General features: G+C 44.4%; 1 protein-coding gene across 3 annotated transcripts in view; it reads right to left on the bottom strand.

Moving 5' to 3' along the window:
* SLC35B3 (solute carrier family 35 member B3) overlaps window positions 1–22,762 on the bottom strand; it is a 107,983-nt gene that overhangs the window by 34,962 nt on the left and 50,259 nt on the right. For all 3 annotated transcript variants that reach the window (XM_033934712.1, XM_033934710.1, XM_033934711.1), the window contains 2 exons: window positions 7,567–7,721; window positions 373–480 (listed from right to left, as the gene is read on the bottom strand). In XM_033934712.1, coding sequence (XP_033790603.1) covers window positions 373–480; window positions 7,567–7,721 — 263 coding nt within the window. The remainder of the gene's footprint in view (window positions 1–372; window positions 481–7,566; window positions 7,722–22,762) is intronic.

Here is a 22,762-nt window from a genome sequence, read left to right as displayed (position 1 = left end):
CAGAGATGGGGGGGGGTCTTTTGAAGATGGGGTGGAGTGGAGCAGCACCGGTGGCCAGGGGAGGAAGTGGAACCAATCAAGCGAGTTTCCCTTACTTCCTATGGGGAAACTCGCTTTGATATACGAGTAATTTGGTTTATGAGCATGCTTCTGGAACAAATTATGCTCGTAAACCAAGGTTTCACTGTATTAGTTTATTCTGGCTCCTTCAGTCTTATTTTATGTTACATTAACTGCAGGTGTAAAAAGGAGCCCTTTTTTTAAACTTTGCTCTCACCCTCTGTCTCGTCATTAGGCTTCCCACCAATACACAGAACTTGTCTTATATTAATGACAGAACTAAAGCATTCCGGAAATTCTTAAATACTTTACCTGTCACATTGAAATTTGGTACAACTTTACTGTCAGCCAATGTAAACCATATCAGGCCAAGACTCATAAAAATTGCCGCCGACACATCTGTAATATCGTATTTCTTTCCTAAATAAGACAAGGCAGGTTCTGTAAAAATCTTCTCAAGCAGCTATCAATAAACATAAATTAGTTTGCTTCTAACCTGATTTAATATGTAAAATATAACTAAACAGTGCTCTCTTATAGCCTGTTAACAAAACTAACACTCTGAGTTTATTTTCAAGCATAAAACTAAACTCAATTCTGCTTTATAGCACTCAATTTTTCATACCCATTCTTTCCTACTGGTCAATTTAGTTAGCTTCTCTCTTCTTTCATTATTCCAAAAGTATTTTAGCTTTTATCCCTCCTACATAAGAACATAAGAGTTACCATTACTGGGACAGACCTCTCATTCAATAACTTGGTGCCTACTATTAAGGTAAATGTTGAAAAACAACACTTTGATAAGAACATAAGAATTGCCACTGCTGGATTAGTAAAACAGAAATGCGTAAATGACACTTTCTCAGTAAACCAGTTGAAGCAGCAAAAGCTGCAACAGAGATTTTCTGTTGCAAACCTTATCATGCCAACAATGGATCATCTCATCTGAAATTTTGCTGTTCAGTGAATACAGCCTATCGGAACAGTGGAGTTGCCTGTATTTGTTGAACTGGTTACTGGTCTCTAGCCAAACTGAATAGTGATGAGTTCGGTCACTTTGCAGCAGAGATGAAGCTGAAGCTGGTTGCAATTTCTTGATGAACAGACGTATTTCTATTATAACAGACTATTGGTTGTCCAATGGAAAATTTACATTGGGCTGACTGTCCACCGTATGTCCGCTGTATGTAACACCACTGTATTTAACTTACAGTAATTGTAACTTCACTATAAATGTAACTTCACTGTAAATGTAACTTGGCTGTAAAAAATAACTTCGCTATAAATATAGCATTGCTGTAAATGTACAGTCTCTTATCTGTTAACCGCATATAACTTCCATTGTATTGCGGTATACAAGAATAAAGTTATTATTATTAGTAGTAGTAATATTCAGTGAATTTGCAGCTGTTCCCCCTTAATTGAGGACTAACTATACAAACCAGTGAATTTGATTTCCGAGTTTAATTTCGTACCTTTGAATTAATGGAAAAGTGTCTCCTTATGCAAATTTTTTTTTTCTTATACATGATGTAAATTTCTCTTGTTACATATTTTTCGTTATCTAAAGATGTATTATTACTTGTTTTGACTAATATTTTGTCAAAAAGGTAAAATAAAAATAAAAAAAAGAAATGCCGCTGATGGGTTAGACCAGTGGTCCATGGTGCCCAGCAGTGTGCTCATGCAGCAGCCGTTAAGCCATTTGAGTCTAGCCTTACCTGCGTACGTTCTGCTTCAGCAGGAACTTATCTAACCTTTTCTTGAATCCTTGGAGGGTGCTTTCCCCTATATGGAAGAGCGTTCCAGATTTCTACCACTCTCTGGGTGAAAAAGAACTTCCTTACGTTTGTACGGAATCTATCCCCTTTTAACTTTAGAGAGTGCCCTCTCGTTCTCTCCACCTTGGAGAGGTTGAACAATCTCTCTTTCTCTACTAAGTCTATTCCCTTCAATATCTTGAATGTTTCCGATCATGTCCCCTCTGTCTCCTCTTTTCAAGGGAGAAGAGGCCCAGTTTCTCTAGCCTCACATTATATGGCAACTCCTCCAGTCCCTTACCATTTTTGTTGCTCTTCTCTGGACCTTTCGAGTAGTACTATGTCCTTTTTCATGTACGGCGACCAGTGTTGGACGCAATATTCCAGGTGGTGGCGCATCATGGCCCGGTACAGCGACATGATAACCTTCTCCGATCTGCTTGTGATCCCCTTCTTAATCATTCCTAGCATTTTGTTTGCCCTTTTTGCCACCACCGCACATTGTGCGGACGGCTTCATTGACTTGTCTACAAGTACTCCCAAGTCTCTTTCCTGGGGTCTCTCTCTGAGTACAGCACTGGACATCCTATATTCGTGCATATGATTTTTGTTACCGACATGCATCACCTTGCACTTATCCATGTTGAACCTCATTTGCCATTTGACAGCCCATTCCTCGAGTATGTTTATGTCTCGATGTAGGTCTTCGCATAACAAAGTTAGATGATTACTTATTATTAAATAAATATAAGTGAAAAGTGCTCAGATATAAGGCCTCTTTTACAAAGCTGATTACAACGGGCTTCAGAGCATTTACCAGGCGGTTTTGTAAAAGAGGCCCATAGTGCTGCCACTTGCAAACTGATATTGCTTAGATGACTTCACACTTGTCACATAACTAATGCAGCAAAAGGAGCCAAATTCAATTGTTCAATGTGCAAAACAAACAAACAAAAAAATTCTCGAACTTATCTTTAGAACAGAGGTGTCAAAGTTCCCCCTTGAGGGCTGCAATCCAGTTGGGTTTTCAGGATTTCCCCAATGAATATGCATGAGATCTATTTGCATGTACTGCTTTCATTGTATACTAATAGATCTCATGCATATTCATTGAGGAAATCCTGAAAATCCGACTGGATTGCGGCCCTCGAGGAGGGACTTTGACACCCCTGCTTTAGAAGAAATGGTTCTCTATAGGCAAGAAAATTGCCTAAGTTTGATGAAAAAACTTGCTGAGTGACTTTAGTGATCCAGTGTCCCATAAAGTGAAAATATGTAAAAAGGTTCACACTCTTCTTAATCTGTACGCAAAGCTAATGCCCTCTGAAATTTAGCCTTTACTATCCAGTTGCTTTTAGATCTTTAGCTGCCCTCTCTACAAGTGACCATGGTTAGCTTATACAGCGTCTTCACCTGGGGTACCTTTTACTGCACATGCAAATTATGGATCTTGTTCTTCCATATTATTTCTTTTTTCTTGAACTCCTACCCTTAGGTGAGTGTATAGTGCTTGTTCAGTTTCATCTAATATTATTCTGGTTATGCTGTTACCTTGATTGTAATGATTTGAAATGTATAAATACTTTTTTTTTTTAATTCTTTGTGTTCGATAATCAAAGTGATTTAACCAGCTAGAAAAAAAAACAACTGCTGGCCAGTAAAGTCACCTCTTCGTGGTTAACCATTAACAGCAGCACTTGCTAGTTAGTAATCAAACTGAAAACTGGCTATTTTGGGGGCATTCCACGTTGGTTAAGTCTTGATATTCAGCATTTAAATCAGACCATAAAAGTCAGACCTATCTTCATGCAATAACCATAGCCAGTTAAATGCTGAATACTGCACTCAACTAGTTATGTGATAGTCAGCTCTAGAAACTCAGAAATTCAATGCCAGTGCTCCAATATGGCCTGGCACTGAATTTCTTGGTTTAATGTTAGCGGTGATCAGCCAAACACTAGTTTAAAAACTGTGATCGATTCCTACGTACCCCAGACAATTAAGAAGACAGGAGGAAAAGACAGGAAGAATTTTCATCACATGGCTTAAATGGTGATGTTCATCATCAAAAGCTTAACCCTTTGCAATAGATTGATTTTAGGTCCTTTGCAAAAAAATAGTGCACAATATACCTAATAATTTAAGGGGCTTCATGTCAGTTTGGGGTATACCTACTGTGAGCCTGCCGGTGCCGGGTTTTGCAAAATGGCCACCGGTCAGGGCTCAGTAAAGACCGATCTTGATGTGCCCTCAAAAGAGGTTGAAGGTCTTGCTGGTTCTTATGAGTGAAACAGAAAAAATGTCAGGAATAATAAAGCTTTTTAACAAAACTGAGTCCAACTTTATTTCCCCAAATAGCAAATTGCCACAATTTGGGCTACGAATTCAAAAACAAACATAAACAGAAAACTTGGGCTTACAAAAATTACAGCCCACACCTTGCTTGCAGGTAAGTCCAAAATGGTTCAATTGTAGCCTTGCCCTGTCAGTCCCACAGTCAAAAAGGGCAAAATACGGCTACTGGAACACCCAGCCTTTACACTGGTCATCCACAATGGTTTATAAACACTGTTAGAATGTGCTGCCTAGGCCTGGTCTTTAACAGGCCTTCCCCAGCCAACTTAACAAACAGCTGGTGGGGGAGGGGAGTAGCAGAATCCACTTATTTAAAACTTGCCACAAATTGGCCCCACAATCCCACCCTGAGGATCTTACGTGGATTCTCCCCACTACTATCCTTTTCACCCGGTCAGCCCCAAAGTCCCATCCAAACAGAGAAAAAGGCAAAAGTAAAAATGTTCAACAAAACACTTTCTTCACTGTCTCAGGCAATAAGGCACACCTGCAGCTGTGCACCTAGCACTGCTCACTCTGCCTGCACTCCCCTGGTGCTTCCAGACAGCCCCAAAAGAAAAACCAGATTCAAAAGCAAACAAAACAGGAAAGAAATCCAACTTAGCTTTGATCCATGTAGCTTTCATCTGGTTCCAGGTAAGTATCCATGAGTTCTATGGTGTCCTGGCTGGCTGGCTGGTTGACCTCAGGGACAGTGGTTATATCTGCCATCTCAATGTCCTGATTCTGTGATGGTTCAGGAGCCCAGTCCCTCGAGCCTCCTTCCTGGGCTGACCCAGGGCAGACTGAATTGTTTCTCCTCAGTTCGGCCTCTAAAGCCCTGAGCTGGACACACCCTAACCTGTTGCTTCTGCTGAGCTTTCTGCTTAGCCTTAATTGGGCCCAGCAGTTGTGCCTTAGCTGAGCTGTGAGCCTGCCTCTTAGGCTGTTCTTTTTTGTAAGGCACCTCCTGCTGCTCCAGGCTGTTCTCACCCTCATCTTCCCCTCCCCAGGATTCTGTAACCTGGTGGTTCAATGGGAACTCAGACCCTATCTGTTTGTCTGAGCTTAGCCTGTCACTCTGATTAGCCCTTTTCAGGGTAAGGCTTGGATTTGGAGGAGATTGACCTGGTACAACCCTAGTCTTAAGGCTGGGGTTGTGACACTACTCACTTAGCAATTCTAAATAACTGAACAGCTCAATACTACCAAAACACAGAAAGAAGTTCAATCACTACTGTGTTTCCCCGAAAATAAGACAGTGTCATTAATTTTGGGTCCAAAAAACACACTAGGGCTTATTTACGGGGTAGATCTTATTTTTTTTTCATGTACAATGATCAGCTCTCCCTTCCTCTCCTTCACCCCAATTCTTTCTCTTTCCTTTCTCTCCCCCACTGTGCATCTTTCCTCCCCCTCTCACCCATCCCCTTGTGCCTTCCCTCTGCAGCATCTTTCTATCTCTCCCTCCCATCCCCCTGTGCAGCAGAACCCTTGAACAGCCTCTTTCTATCCCTCCCTCCCATCCTTTAGGCAGCAGAACCCTTGCACAACTTCTATCCCTCCCATGCAGAACCCTTGAGAAAGGATCTTTCTATTCCTCCCTCCTATCCCCCTGCGTAGCTGAACCCACGCTGACCCTCCCATCTTTCCATCTCTCCCTCCCAGCTGAACGCTGCCGACCCTCCCAACGCAGAGACCGACATACCTCCCCCCTAATAGCAGTATCGGCAGTACTCTAAAAAGGCTGCTTTGCGGCCTTCTCCCGCTGGGGCCTTCCCCTGTGCCGTGTTGCTGATGACATCATCAGTGATGTGGCAGATGGAAAAATAGTCTTGTAACCCTATCAAGGCAGATGAGTATCAACAAATAGGTCCTCTGAAATTCACTTTTATTACTGTCTGTTATGTTTTCTTGAACTATTATGTTAAGACCAAAATAAAATTTGTTTGCACCATACATGTGTAGTATACCCAAACTTGGCTGTGCAGATTTACTCAAGAGTGGTTTACTAGTTACCCAGTTATTTGAACATCTAATTCTAATCATCCAATTATCCATGCTAAGGAGAGTAGGGGTTCACTTACTATTTCAACAGACAGGGATTCCAAATTAGGCTTACTGTTCCTACTTTGTGCATTATGTTTCAAGAAACAAATAAGATTTTTAATTTATACTATAGTGCAGAAGAAAAGGCTAATTTCAGCTAAAAATGGTATCAAAATAAGAATACGCATTTCTTAAAATACTTGGAGCTGACAGATTTTTCTCACCACTGAATCACATAATTTCTGTGTAACCTACCACCTGAATCATGGATCGTTCCATTCACAAAAAATAAATAAATAAAATAGAGTCAATAGTCAAAGGAAAGGTTAAACTGGTTAAACTGCCAGGGGGAGAAACTAGATAGTGCCACTGAATATCAGCACTAACCACCTAAGCCAAAACTGGCTATTCAATGAATAGTTGAGGGGGGGGGGGCACAGAATCGACATTTAACCAGTTAACGGCCGATATTTAACCCTCAACTGGTTAAGTGAGCTGGCCAAATAGAACCACAAATAGCATTTCTATCTTCGGCTGGTTTAAATTAATTGGTTAAGACTGAATATCTGCATTTTAACTAATTAAGTGCCAGCCTGACCACACATATCCATATATTCAAAGTCAGTGCCCAGATAGGGTCCAGCATTGAACAACTGAGCCTAAAACCAGTGGAGGCAAAAAAAAAAAAAAAAAAGGAATATTTACCCCTAAAATGTCCAGTGAACCTCAATCTCATACTGTAAAAGTAGTTAAGAAGGAGGAGCTTTTGTTAATTTATATTTATTTCTGATAAAAAATGAAGTAAATCCAAAAGAAAAAAATGAGGACATCTGTGATTGCTCTAACTGCTGACAAAAAACAATATTCAAACATTGCATCTCTTTTGTAAATTTTTAAGACACATTTACATTTTGTACAACCTACTTTAAAAAATGTGTAGCATATTTCATGTTCCATGCGGAATTTGCTATAACTAATAAAAACAAATGCATAGGGTTACCAGATTTTACTTCAGGCCCCTAGAATTGCCCCCAGGCCCACCCTTCCCCATCCCATTGTGCCGGGTTTTGAAAAGCTGTCCGGACCCCTGCCATGTCCTTGAAAATGATGGCATGTCTGGGGAAATCTAGACATCTGGTAACCCTAATCATGCATCTACAGAACCTGACCTAGAACTGTCACTTTCTCATTCCAAACTAATACCTGGATTCACCTTTAAAAATATGAACTCTTCTATTGAACATATTATAATTAAATGCACATTAACTTTTACATTCTGGTTGTTCTGCTAATTTAAGATTACATTTTCCAGTGTATCAACTATAGATAATGGTGGATTTCAATAAAAAAAAAAAATGTATACCTTGTATAAGGACTCCTCCTATCATTACAGGAATCAGTTTACAGCATTTGAATATGACTTGGGTGGGATAATTCAGATATCCTAGGGAAGTGTTTGACAAACCCATGGTTCCCACGGTTAGAAAGGCTATTAACATGTAGGTTTTTGCTGGTATTCTGGAAAATACAAATATGATCACATACCTATGATATCTTGTGCTAAATTTCAGACTTAATATCTATATAACATAAATCACACAATACATGATTTAAAAAAAAAAAAAATCAGTTATGTACTCAACACCTCCAAACCATTTTGGCCTTTTAAAGCCAAAAAGCACTTTATTATTATATATCTCAAATACAACTTCCAGTTGAATTATTAATTTTAAAAAACTACCACCAGTATGTCCCATAGGCCCTCATGTGTTCATGGACCAGGAGCATTTGTCCGCTAAAATGCCAAAGGGCCATAGAACACTGAGGGAGTGGGGGTCTTTGGGGTAAGGGTACTTATTTTAGGGGTGTCACTGACTTGGGGGATCAGGGGTAGGGAGACCTGATTAGAGGCTCGACCTACATGTTTGAAGATGGGATATAATTTTTTTTTTTTTTTTTTTAACTCTTGTCACTTTAAGATGACTCCCTGAGAACAGACTGGTACAAAATTACTGCAGGTTAGTGACTCTTGTAGTAAACAAAGCCATGACAAAATGCCAGATTTTACTGTAGCTTACAAACGTCCCTCCCTCCCCAATGTTTTAAATTAGCTGTTCCCAAAATGTGGTTCGCAAAATGTGGAGATGCAAAATTCTCAGTTAGGGACACTCTTCAGCAAAGTAAAAAAAGTATACCTAAGCGGCACCATGTGGCTACCTAGCAAGCCTTCCTCCTCCAAGAGCCAGCAAGGGATGGAATAAAAGGAATAGGGTAGTAACCTGGGGGGAGAGAGAGGTTTAGACTTGGGGATGATTCTGGAGGTAGGGAGAGAGTAGGGGGAGGAGGTAGTCTAGTGAGAGAAGTAACAAGCTATAAAAGGAGTGATGAGCTAGGGGAAGGAAGAATGGCTGAGCCTGAAAGGTATATGATCCAACTACTCAGCTCGCGTACCCACTACCACACACTACACATACAGCTGACAAGTAGCTTACCCCCCTCTTTTATGAAGCCGCGTTAGCATTTTTTTATCGCCAGCTGCAGCAGTAAAAAAGTTCCGACGCAACAAAGGAATTCTGTGAGCACTGGCGCACACTAACATGGTTTCATAAAAGGGGAGGGGGGTTAGTTTGAGAAATTGTGGAGTAACAAAGTACAAGCCCTCCGTCTCAGGCATTAGATAATTATTACCTTAAACCGCATAGGATTTACAAATATATGAATTTTTTAAATGAACTGCTTATTATGTTTGAGTAATTTGCTTTCATTACCATTTGGAATCACATGAATTTTTAGTTCCTAAAAAGCACAGATACTTACCATACCAGGTGTTATCCAGGGACAGCGGGTAGATATTCTCACATGTGGGTGACGTCATCCACGGAGCCCCGATGCAGACAGCCTCGCAAGCAGACTTGCTTGTAAATCTTTTAGAAAGTTTGCGACTGCCGCACCGCACATGTGCGAGTTCCTTCCCGCCTGAAGTAGGGCACACATCTCCTCAGTTCAAATAGCTAGCTAAGAAGCCAACCAGGGGAGGTGGGTGGGCTGTGAGAATATCTGCCTGCTGTCCCTGGATAACACCTGTTATGGTAAGTAACTGTGCTTTATCCTAGGACAAGCAGGCAGCATATTCTCACATGTGGTAACCTCCAAGCTAACCTGAATGGGATGGTGGGAGTGTTGGCAATTTAGGAGAATAAATTTTGTAAAACTGCCTGGCTGAAATGGCCATCCCATCTGGAAAAAGAATCCAGACAATAATGAGAGGTGAAAGTATGAACCGAGGACCAAGTGGCAGCTTTGCAGATTTTCTCAATAGGAGTAGATCTAAGGAAAGCTACTAATGCCACCATGGCTCTGACTTTGTGGGCTGTGACTCGACCCTGTAGATGCAGTCCAGCCTGAGCATGGCAGAAAGAGATGCAAGCAGCCAACCAATTGGAGATGGTGCGTTTGGAAACTGGATGTCCCAACTTGTTTGGATCAAAGGAGACAAAAAGTTGAGGAACAGATCTGTTTGGATTAGTGAGTTGCAAGTAGAAAGCCAAAGCACACTTACAGTCCAGAGTATGAAGAGCTGTTTCTCCAGGATGAGAATGAGGCTTTGGAAAAAACACTGGAAGTACAATGGATTGGTTGAGATGAAATTCTGAAACCACTTTAGGTAAGAATTTAGGATGAGTACGAAGGACCACCTTGTCATGATGGAAGACTGTGAAAGGTGGGTCCGCTACTAAAGCTTGTAGTTCACTGACTCTACGAGCAGACGTGAGAGCAATGAGAAAAACTATTTTCCAAGTGAGATATTTCAGATGAGCCGAAGCCATTGGTTCAAAAGGAGGCTTCATCAATTGAGCAAGGACAACTTTGACCCAAAAGTAGCAACAGATTTACCATCCAACTACAGACCCATAGTCTCAATACCATTATATGTCAAAATAATGGAAGGCCTCGTAGCTAAACACCTCACCAACTACCTAGAAAACCACAACTTACTCCACCCTACACAGTCTTGTTTCAGAACCAACTACAGCGCAGAGACACTACTAGGGTCCCTCCTGGACACAGCAAGACAACATCTCAGTACAGGCAAAAAAATGCTGGTTATACAACTAGATCTCACCGCAGCATTTGACCTGGTAGACCATGACATTCCACTACAAATACTAGAAACAATAGAATCACAGGAAAGGTGCACACTTGGTTCCAAGGATTTCTACAATCCAGGACCTACAGAGTAAAGACAAACAAAGTAAAATCAGAACCATGGTCCAACCCCTGCGGCATACCCCAAGGGTTGCCTTTATCCCCAACACTCTTCAATCCTTCGGCACCTGCCTAGACAAATTAGGCTTAACTTCTTATAGCTATGCAGACGACATCACCATCTTCCTTCCTTTTGACCAACCAACACACTCTATGACAGACAAACTACATAAACATTAGAAACAGTGGCTACATGGATAAAAGAACACAAACTAAAACTGAACCCAGCCAAAACAAAATTTATACTTCTCGATAAAAACAAAACCCCAACCATAACAAACTTAGTAATAAACTCAATCGCATACCCCATTCAACCCACATGAAAACTTCTGGGAGTCATGATAGACAGAAGCTGTACCATGCAACCACAAATCAACAAAACAATACAGAAATCATTTGCGGTCATGTGAAACTTAAGGCAAATCCTTTTTTTAAAATTGATTTTCAAACGTTTATAGTGCAATACAAATAATTTAAATATAAACACTAGAGAAAACGCACTTTAAGTACACAAACAATTCAGAATACAATAATTTCCTCCCCCCTCATCTAATACAAAAAGAAGTACATATTGATTTCAAAAATATAGATAATTAAATATAACACAATAATTGCAGTCACAAGAAAACCACACTATCCCTCCCAACCCCTCTCCCTCCACCTTGAATGTGCATATTTAAGGGGAAAAAATGATTTTCAATCTTTACAGTACCTTGTTAATGGCTCCCAAATATCCCTAAATTTCTTAAAATGCCCCTGCTGTATGGCTATAACTCTCTCCATTTTAAATATATGACACAATGAATTCCAACAAAAGCTATAGTTTAGCTTATCACAATTTTTCCAATTATTCGTAATCTGTTGTATGGCAACCCCTGTCATAATAAGTAGAAGCTTATTATTATTAGAGGAAATTTGGCTCTTAGCCCTCATTGACATGCCAAACAAAACTGTATCATAAGATAATGCCACTGGATTATCTAATCAATTATTTATTTGAACCCATATTGATTTCCAAAAAGCAAGAATCAATGGACAATAGAATAACAAATGATCTAATGTCCCAGCTTCAAGATGACCGTGCCAACATCTATTAGTCTTAGAGCTATCTAATTTCTGTAAATGAACCAGGGTCCAGAATGCTCTATGTAACAGAAAAAAACAAGTTTGTCTCTTAGATGCAGACACTGTACATCTCATCCTCCAAGCCCAAATACGTGGCCATTGAGATGCAGTAATCTGATGCTTGATCACAATGCTCCAGATATCCCGAAGGCCAGTTTTTGGTTTCTTATTCAAAAATCCAGATATTAATTTATACCACTGAGCGGCCTGGTGTCCCAGGAAGTTCACCTGAAAACATAAGAGCGGCATACTATACTGATTACTAAGATTTTTCAATTCAGGGAACCCTACCTGAATAGCCTACCTTCAACTGCAACCATCTATAATTTTGTGATTTATTAAGACCAAATTTGTGTTGCAATTGTGAAAAATCAAGCAGCTTACCATCAGAAATAACATCATCCAAATTACATATACTAGCCTTCATCCAATACTTCCAGATGACCTTAAATCCACCAATTTGAATCTTGGAGTTCAGCCATTGGGTCTGATGAGTTGATTTATGAACCAAAATAGGTGCTAAATTATTCACACATTTTAAGGTTTTCCATGTATCTACTTTTCTCCTTATATAATTCTAGGCATCTTAATACTTAACACATGACTCAACCTCAATGGTGACATGAGTTGCCATTCCAACCTTAAACAATCTGTGAGATGTTCCATGAGCTCTGGGAGGATCCAATACATATACCCTGACGCATAATATAGGATTGATGGTACCTATAAAAGTTAGGAAAATTTACCCCACCCTCCATAATTGGCTTCTGTAGAGATACTAGAGCAATCCTTAGAATTTTACCTAGCCAAATAAATTTTGTAAGAATACTACTTAATTTTTTATAAAAGGACCCCGGAAAAAAAAACTAGCAACATACCCATTTGGTAACAAATCACAGGCAAAATCATCATTTTAATAGTCTGAACTCTTCCCCACCAAGACAGATGTAATGGATTCCAATGCTCACACATTTCTGTTACCTTCTGCAATAAAGATTTTTCATTTACTTTTATTGTCTCTTCCAGTGTATTTTTTATCCAAATACCTAGATATTTTATACCTTCTTCCTTCCAAAGAAAGGGGAATGAATCAAATAAACCTTTTGTACAATGTACATTAAGTGGAAGAACCTCTGATTTACTCCAATTTATTTTATATCCTGGAATTTTCACAAATTTCTCTATCAAATTCAGTAAATGTGGAATGGTTGTTTCAGGATTCCTCAAATTAAGCAAAATGTAATCCGCATAAGTAGATACCTTGTATTCCCGACCTGTGTAAGGAATACCCTGGATCTCCTCTGCCTGTTGAATAGCTAATAACAAGGGTTCCAGTACGATGTCAAAAAGCAAAGGAGATAACACCCTTCTGCAAACAGAAATGCTCTGAGAAATTATTATTAATATACAATCTAGCAGCAGGGGAGCTATATACAAAGTTTGAATCATTAGTATAAAACCTGAACCAATACCAAACCAATCCATTGCTTGATACATGAAGGTCCATTCCACACGATCAAAGGCCTTCTCTGCATCCAAGGATACAGAGAAGGCCGGATCTTCCATATCTTTTGTTAAATTCAACATGTGAAAAGCCAGTCTGGTGTTGTTTGAAGAATGTCTCTGAGCAACTAACCCCGTTTGGTGCATACCAATAATACAAGGGTTCCTGCACCACGGAGAGGCACTGCAAGGACTGCTGGGACCAGATGGGTTACACCTGACCAAGAGGGGGAAGAATGTCCTTGGACACCGTCTAGCCCGCCTAATACACAGGGCTTTAAACTAGGTAAGTTGGGGGAGGGTATGGGCACAAACAACCCACCTGACGAGCTAAGCTACCAATACTCTTTTGAGACTGAACTAAGTAAACACTACATTTCTGGGATACATTACAATTCTGGGTCTAGGGGGAGTACACACTGTAATTCTGGGACCAGCGAGAGTGCGCACGTTGCAAATTGCACTAAAGGAGCTCAAGAAGCCCAAACGGGAATACCCCCACAGGGTACACACATTACCGAGTCTGGGATAGGATCACACTGTAGTCATGGGGAGTCCGGGATAGGTACACGCTGTAGCTCTGGGTCTAGGGAGTGTAAGAGACACGCGAAAAATACTAATGGTGTCCTAGTTGATAAAGAGAGATTGTCCCCACTGAGATACAACAAACAAACAACATGGAGGGCTATGTACGTCAACGCCCACAGTCTGGGAAACAAGATCCTAGACTTGGAAACAGAAAAGCACAGTTACTTACCGTAACAGGTGTTATCCAGGGACAGCAGGCAGATATTCTTAACGTATGGGTGACGTCACCGATGGAGCCCCGGTACGGACCTTTTTAACTAGAAAGTTCTAGTTGGCCGCACCGCACATGCGCGAGTGCCTTCCCGCCCGACGGAGGAGTGCGTGGTCCCCAGTTAAGATAAGCCAGCTAAGAAGCCAACCCAGGGAGGAGGGTGGGACGTAAAAATATCTGCCTGCTGTCCCTGGATAACACCTGTTACGGTAAGTAACTGTGCTTTATCCCAGGACAAGCAGGCAGCATATTCTTAACGTATGGGTGACCTCCAAGCTAACAGAGAGGGAGGAGGGATGGTTGGCCATTAGGAAAATAAATTTTGTAACACAGATTGGCCGAAGAGTCCATCCCGTCTGGAGAAGGCATACAGACAGTAGTGAGTAGTGAACGTGTGAACCGAGGACCAAGTGGCAGCCTTGCAGATTTCCTCGATAGGTGTGGAGCAGAGGAAAGCCACAGAAGCAGCCATAGCTCTGACCCTGTGGGCCGTGACAGCACCTTCCAGTGAGAGACCGGTCCGAGCATAACAGAACGCAATGCAGGCAGCAAGCCAGTTGGAAAGCGTCCGTTTAGAGACAGGACGACCTAGACGGTTAGGATCGAAGGTCAGAAAGAGCTGAGGATACGAGCGGTGAGCCCTGGTATGATCAAGGTAGTATGCAAGGGCACGCTTACAATCCAGCGAGTGTAACGCCTGTTCCCCATGATGGGAATGGGGCTTAGGGAAGAAAACAGGCAATACAATGGACTGGTTGAGGTGGAAGTCCGAGACCACCTTAGGCAGAAATTTAGGATGGGTACGCAGAACCACCTTGTCATGGTGAAAAACAGTGAAAGGTGGGTCGGCAACCATTGCATGCAGCTCACTAACCCTCCTGGCAGAGGTGATGGCAATGAGGAAAAGCACCTTCCACGTAAGAAATTTGAGTGAAGTTGTGGCAAGAGGCTCAAATGGAGGTTTCATGAGGGCTGATAGAACCACATTCAGGTCCCAGACGACTGGAGGAGGCTTCAGAGGTGGTTTGACATTGAAGAGGCCTCTCATGAACCGGGAAACCAGGGGATGAGCCGTAAGAGGTTTTCCGAGGATAGGCTCATGAAACGCAGTGATGGCACTGAGGTGGACTCTGATTGAGGTCGACTTGAGGCCAGCGTCGGAGAGAGAGAGCAAATAGTCCAGAACCGTTTCCACCGCCAATGAGGTGGGATTGTGATGATGAAGGAGACACCAAGAGGAGAACCAGGTCCACTTCTGATGGTAACATTGGAGGGTGGCCGGTTTCCTGGAAGCATCCAAAATACGACGGACAGGCTGAGACAGATTCTCTGGAGAGGTCAGCCCGAGAGAAACCAAGCTGTCAGGTGGAGCGAGGACAGATTGGGATGTAGTAGAGACTGATGCTGCTGTGTAAGTAGAGTAGGAAACACAGGAAGAGGAATGGGCTCCCTGGAGTTGAGCTGAAGCAGGAGGGAGAACCAGTGTTGGCGAGGCCACCGAGGGGCGATGAGGATCATGGTGGCTCTGTCCCTGCGGAGTTTGAAGAGCGTCCGCAACATCAGAGGTAGGGGAGGAAAGGCATAGAGGAACAGATCCGTCCAGTCGAGCAGGAATGCATCCGGGGCCAGACGATGAGGAGAGAAGAGTCAGGAACAGAACTGGGGCAGCTGATGGTTGTGAGGAGCTGCAAAGAGGTCCACCTGAGGAGTGCCCCAGAGAGCAAAGATGGAGTGGAGTGTGGGAGGATCCAGGGTCCACTCGTGAGGTTGAAGGATGCGGCTGAGATTGTCGGCCAGGGAGTTCTGTTCGCCCTGGATATAGACAGCCTTGAGGAAGAGACTGTGGGCCGTGGCCCAGGTCCAGATGCGGATGACCTCCTGACAGAGGAGGGGAGATCCGGTGCCGCCTTGCTTGTTTATGTAGTACATGGTGACTTGGTTGTCTGTGCACAGGAGAAGAACCTGAGGGTAGAGAAGGTGCTGGAAGGCCTTGAGAGCATAGAACATGGCCTTGAGTTCGAGGAAGTTGATGTGATGTTGACGCTCCTGAGGGGTCCAGAGTCCCTGGGTGCGAAGATCTCCCAGGTGAGCTCCCCATGCATAGGGGGAGGCATCTGTGGTTATGATCATGGAGTGAGAGGGTAGATGAAAGAGTAGACCCCTGGAAAGATTGGAGGAGTTCAACCACCATTGAAGAGATTGCCGAAGAGACGATGTCACAGAGATGGGATGAGAAAGAGGATCGGTGGTCTGTGACCATTGGTTGGCTAGAGTCCACTGAGGTGTCCTGAGGTGGAGTCGCGCCAGAGGAAGTACATGGACCGTCGAGGCCATGTGGCCCAGGAGGATCATCATCTGCCGAGCTGGAATGCAGTGATGAAGGAGCACCTGACGGCAGAGGTGGAGCAGAGTTCGATGGCGGTCGGAGGGGAGAAATGCCCTCATTAGAGTGGTGTCGAGAACTGCTCCAATGAACTGAAGTCGCTGTGTGGGAAGCAGATGCGACTTGGGGTAGTTGATCTCGAAACCCAAGAGATAGAGGAACGAGATGGTGTGATGAGTGGCTTGAAGTACAAGCGGAGACGTAGGTGCTTTCACTAGCCAATCGTCCAAGTAGGGGAACACCTGAAGGTCGTGAGACCTGAGGAAGGCCGCCACCACAATAAGGCACTTGGTGAACACTCTGGGCGATGATGCGAGGCCAAAGGGTAGCACTTTGTACTGATAGTGATGGTGCTGTATCTGGAACCGTAGGTAGCGACGTGAAGTCGGATGGATTGGAATATGAGTGTAGGCCTCCTTGAGGTCTAGGGAGCATAGCCAGTCGTGGTGGGAGAGAAGAGGGTAAAGCGTGGCTAGGGAGAGCATTCTGAACTTCTCTTTGACTAGACACTTGTTGAGGTCCCTGAGATCGAGGATGGGACGAAGGTCTCCTGTTTTTTTGGGGACTAGGAAGTAGCGGGAGTAGAATCCCTGACCCCTTTGGTCCGGAGGTACCTCTTCGATGGCATTGAAGAGAAGGAGGGATTGGACCTCCCTCAGGAGGAGGGGGGTTTGGGAGGAGTGAGAAGCAGACTCTACGGGAGGATGGTCTGGTGGAAGAGTCTGGAAGTTGAGAGAGTAGCCGTGGCGAATGATGTTGAGGACCCACTGGTCCGAAGTGATGACCTCCCAACGGCTGAGGAAAAGCTGAAGATATCCTCCAATAGGTTGAGGGAGAGTCAGCGATGGTGGGAGAATGGCTATGCTCTGGAGAAAAGAGTCAAAAGGGTTGAGATGGCTTAGATGAAGGAGGAGGTTTGGCAGGTTGAGTCTGTGGGCGAGCCTGAGTCTGTTGTTGGTGGCGAGGACGGCGAGACTGTTGTTGAGGCGGATTGAGAGGTCTGGCCGAGAACCTACGCTGGTAAGAAGACTTTTGTCTGTAGGAACGAGCAGGTGGAGTCTTCTTTTTAGGTTTGATCAGAGTGTCTCACCTGGTCTCATGTGCTGAGAGTTTCTGGGTTGTTGAGTCCAGGGACTCTCCGAAGAGTTCATCGCCCAGACAAGGTGCGTTAGCCAGGCGGTCCTGGTGGTTAATGTCTAGGTCAGAGACTCTCAGCCATGCCAAACGGCGCATGGCCACCGCCATGGCAGAGGCGCGAGAGGTCAGCTCAAATGAGTCGTAGATGGAGCGAACCATAAATTTCCTGAGTTGGAGGAGGCTGGAAATTTGTTGCTGGAACAGAGGGACCTTACGTTCAGGAAGATATTTCTGTAAGGAGGAGAGCTGTTGCACCAGATGCTTCATGTAGAAGGAGAAGTGGAAGGTGTAGTTGTTGGCTCTATTGGCTAGCATGGAATTTTGGAAAAGGCGCTTACCAAATTTATCCATGGTTTTTCCCTCTCTGCCAGGAGGGGTGGAGGCATATACACTGGAACCCTGAGATTTTTTCAAAGTAGATTCCACCAGGAGGGACTCGTGGGGCAATTGAGGTTTGTCAAACCCTGGGATTGGGATAACCCGGTACAAGCTATCCAATTTACGAGGGGCTCCGGGAACAGTGAGGGGAGTCTCCCAGTTCTTATAGAAAGTTTCCCGTAAGATGTCGTGGACGGGCAACTTTAGAAATTCCTTGGGAGGCTGCTCAAAGTCTAGGGCATCGAGGAAAGCCTGAGACTTCTTAGAGTCCGGCTCTAAGGGGATGGAAAGAGCTGCTGACATTTCCCTAAGGAATTTAGAGAAAGAGGATTGCTCTGGTTTGGAGGCGGTGTCGGTCATGGAGGGTTCTTCGTCGGTTGACGAAGCGTCCTCTTCGGTACCGTGAGGGGAGTCTTCCCACAAGTCTGGGTCCCTAACGTCGGGGTGCGTACGTTTGGACATCGGCGTGGAGGGCTCGGCATGGCGGGTCTTTGAGAGAGATTTGCCTGAGCGCACCGAGGCGGTACCGGGTGAGGAAGACCGATGTCGTTCCTGGGACCGGACAGGGTCGGCAGTAGCACGGGTATGCACCGTAGGTGTTTCGGCCAAGAGCACCGGCATGGAGGTATTAGTCGGTACCGAGGGGGTCGACACCGATGGGACAGTGCGAGGCTCGGACCGGTCCTGTACCGGAAGGTGCGGTGCCAGCAACGCCGGTAACAGTTGTTGGAGTTGTTGTTGCAGCTGCTCCTGTAACTGTGTTTGGAGTATGGCTGCGATGCAGTCATCCAGGGGAGGCACCGGTACCGCTTTTTTCTTCTTCGGTACCATAGGTGCCGCTCTACGCTCCGGCGATGAGGAGGCCGATGATGAGGTACTCACCGAGATCGGAGCGGAGCGTTTGCGGGGCCGGTGCGGCGCCGGAATGGCCGGTGTCGCAACCGTGGCAGGAGGGCGCTCGAGGGAAGTGGAAGGCTTCTTAGCCGGCTTACCTGGGCCCAACGACCCCGAGGAAGGGTCTGGTGGTGTCGACGTCGTCGGTGCCGACTTTTGGGGTGCCGTCGACGTCGCGGCAGGTTCCATGGCAGATCCGGTATCAAACAAAATATTTTGCTGGATCTGCCTATTTTTCAAAGTGCGTTTTTTAAGCGTAGCACAGCGGGTGCAGGTGTCAGCCCGATGCTCTGGACCCAGGCACTGGAGGCACCAATTGTGCGGGTCTGTGAGAGAGATCGGGCGTGCACACCGCTGGCACTTCTTAAAACCCGGTTGAGGGGGCATGAAGGGAAACACGGCCTCTGCAAAATCAAAGCCGGAGGCCTGTATGGTGACAACAGGCCCCGCCGGGGCCGGCTCGAAAAAATAAAGAAAACTCGACGAGTTTTTTTTTTTTTTTTTAAAGGAAAAATAAAGTAATCCAAAGGGAAAAAAGGAAGAAATTCGGAAAAAATACGCGAGCGGGAAGGCAAACTAATGATTTCAACGGCCGTTGAAAAACATGCGACTTCTTCGCTCCGCGGAAACGAAGAAACTGGGGACCACACACTCCTCCGTCGGGCAGGAAGGCACTCGCGTATGCGTGGTGCCGCCAACTAGAACTTTCTAGTTAAAAAGGTCCGTACAGGGGCTCCGTCGGTGACGTCACCCATACGTTAAGAATATGCTGCCTGCTTGTCCTGGGATAATGAGGAATGCATACCTGGATGTGATGGCGATATCTGAGACCTGGCTCACAGACTCCCACGGGTGGGACATGGTCATACCAGGTTACAACTTGCTTCGCCGGGACAGGGAGGGCAAAATGGGAGGTGGGGTAGCATTATATACTAAAGATGACATTAAGGTCACCAGAATCACAGATGTACAGTACACTGGGGAATCCCTTTGGGTAAATTTGGCCAGAGGGAAGGACAAATGCCTGTATCTTGGCGTGGTATACAGACCCCCAAGACATCAAGAAGACCTAGATATGGAATTAATCGGAGATATAGAGAATATCACCTTGCGGGGGGACACAGTATTGGTAGGTGACTTCAACATGCCCGATGTGGATTGGGCCACGCTTTCCTCTGCTTCCGGCAGCAGCAGGAAGCTATTAAACTCTTTGAATGGAGCAAGACTCAGGCAACTGGTAGTTGAGCCAACAAGGGATCAGGCAATTTTGGACCTGGTGCTTACCAATGGAGAAAGTATCACAGAGGTCTCGGTGGGTGAAACTTTGGCCTCCAGTGACCACAATATGATATGGTTCAATCTCAGGAAAGGTTTCACGAAATCTACCACACTGACCAAAGTTCTCAAATTCAAGGACACAAACTTCCAAGACATGGGAGACTTCGTTCACCAGGCGCTACAAAGCTAAGCAGACACCGACAGCGTGGAAGAAATGTGGTCAACTTTGAAAACCACCATACAGGAAGCAACAAACCGCTATGTTAAATCAGTAAGCAAATGGAGTAGGAACAACAAGCCACAGTGGTTCTCTAAGGAGATCTCGGACCTCATCAAAGAGAAGAAAAAAGCATTCATCTCTTACAAACAATAAGGGTCACAGGACTCCAGAGTAGAATATCTGGCCAAGTCAAGAGCCATCAAAGCGGCAGTTAGGGAGGCCAAATTCCGCATGGAGGAGTCTCTAGCAAAGAACATCCAGAAGGGAGATAAATCTTTCTTCAGTTATATCAGTGACAGAAAAAAGAACTCGGGCGGGATAGTACGTCTCAGAAAACCAGACGGAGACTATGTAGAGACGGACTCGGAAAAAGCCCAACTGTTAAATGAATACTTCTGTTCAGTCTTCACCCGCGAGGAGCCGGGAATCGGCCCTCAGCCACAGACAAGGATTAAATCAGTAGACCCGTTTAATAATTTCAAATTTACACCCAGCAGCGTTTACTGCGAGCTGTCAAAAATCAAGGTCAACAAGGCAATGGGGCCTGACAACCTACACCCTAGGGTACTCAGGGAGTTGGGTGATGTCTTGGCGGAACCGCTATCCGCGCTCTTCAATCTCTCCCTTAGTACAGGTAACGTCCCGATGGACTGGAAGACGGCTAACATCATTCCACTACACAAGAAAGGCTCCAGGATGGAGATGGCAAACTACAGACCAGTGAGTCTCACTTCAATAGTGAGCAAACTAATGGAAACCCTAATCAAACGCCAATTGGATAGGATCATGGACGAGGAGAATCTACAGGATCCCCGCCAACATGGATTTACTAAGGGGAGATCCTGCCAATCCAATCTGATCAGCTTCTTTGACTGGGTGACGAGGAAGCTGAATGTTGGTGAGTCCCTGGACATCGTCTACCTGGATTTCAGCAAAGCATTTGATAGCGTGCCATACCGCAGGTTGCTGAGCAAGATGAGTTCTTTAGGTTTGGGCGACACATTGACCAAATGGGTTGGGAACTGGCTTGGAGGTAGGCTTCAGAGGGTAGTAGTGAATGGCACCCCCTCCGAAATGTCAGAGGTGATAAGTGGAGTGCCACAAGGCTCCGTCCTGGGCCCGATCTTGTTCAACATCTATATAAGAGACTTGACAGAAGGGCTCCGAGGTAGAATAACATTATTCGCCGATGATGCCAAACTAAGCAATGTAGTGAGCAAAAGCACAACAGACAAAAATGCAATGGCAGACGATATGATGCATGACCTACTTCTACTGGAGCACTGGTCTAGGTCCTGGCAACTCAGTTTCAATGCCAAAAAATGCAAAGTCATGCATCTGGGAAGCCAAAATCCATGCAAGATTTGCACCCTAAATGGCGAAATCCTGACAAGAACTGAAGCAGAAAGAGACTTAGGGGTGATTGTCAGGGAAGACATGAAGTCTGCAAATCAAGTGGAGCAAGCTTCATCCAAAGCAAGGCAAATCATAGGTTGCATACGCAGGAGTTTTGTCAGCCGTAAACCTGAAGTCATTATGCCACTGTATAAATCCATGGTGAGACCGCACCTGGAATACTGTGTGCAATTCTGGAGACCGCATTACCGCAAGGATGTGCTGAGACTGGAATCGGTCCAGAGACTGGCCACTAGGATGGTCTCGGGACTCAAGGAGCTCCCGTACGAGGAGCGGTTAGGGAAATTGCAGCTCTACTCACTCGAGGAACGTAGAGAGAGGGGAGATATGATCGAGACATTCAAGTATCTCACGGGCCGCATCGAGGTGGAAGAAGACATCTTCTTTTTCAAGGGTCCCGCGGCAATAAGGGGGCATTCGTGGAAAATCAGGGGCGGGAAAATGCACAGTGACACTAGGAAGTTCTTCTTCTCTGAAAGGGTGGTTGATCACTGGAATAGTCTTCCACTTCAGGTTATTGAGGCCAGCAGTGTGCCAGATTTTAAGGCCAGATGGGATAGACATGTGGGATCTATCCACAAAGATAGATAGGGAGGATCATTGGAATGGGCAGACTTGATGGGCCGTGGCCCTTATCTGCCGTCTATTTCTATGTTTCTATGAGCCTTTGCCAAGCGTAAAGCCAATAACTTAGCCAGAAGTTTTCCATCTACATTAATTAAAGAAATAGGCCTGTAATTTGAAACCAACATGGGATCTTTATTTGGCTTTGGCAAAACTATAGTTAAGGATTCAGCCATAGTACCTGTAATACAACCTTTAGTCAGTTGAGCCTGATATAAATTTAACAGATATGGTAATAGGGTGCTTTGAAATGATTTATAAAACTACAGTAAATCCATCAACACCCTAAGCAGATCCAACTCTAAGAGATTTCAACACTGTTTGTAATTCTTTTATTGATATAGGCTCCTGAAGACTTCCTTTTATATGTTCAGGAATTTTTGGCCCCGTAATTAATTTTAAAAATTTTACACCTTCTAGCTCCTTGTTTGAATAAGACTCGGAAGAATATAAAGCTTTATAAAAGTTCAAGAATTGTTTTAAAATAGATCCAATTTGAGAATGGGTATCACCCTTCTCATCTTTAACTGCCAGAA

Source organism: Geotrypetes seraphini, chromosome 2, assembly GCF_902459505.1.
Source record: "Geotrypetes seraphini chromosome 2, aGeoSer1.1, whole genome shotgun sequence".
NCBI lineage: Eukaryota > Metazoa > Chordata > Amphibia > Gymnophiona > Dermophiidae > Geotrypetes > Geotrypetes seraphini.
The sequence above is the reverse complement of the archived record's forward strand: the minus strand, read 5'-3'. Positions and strand labels throughout refer to the sequence as shown.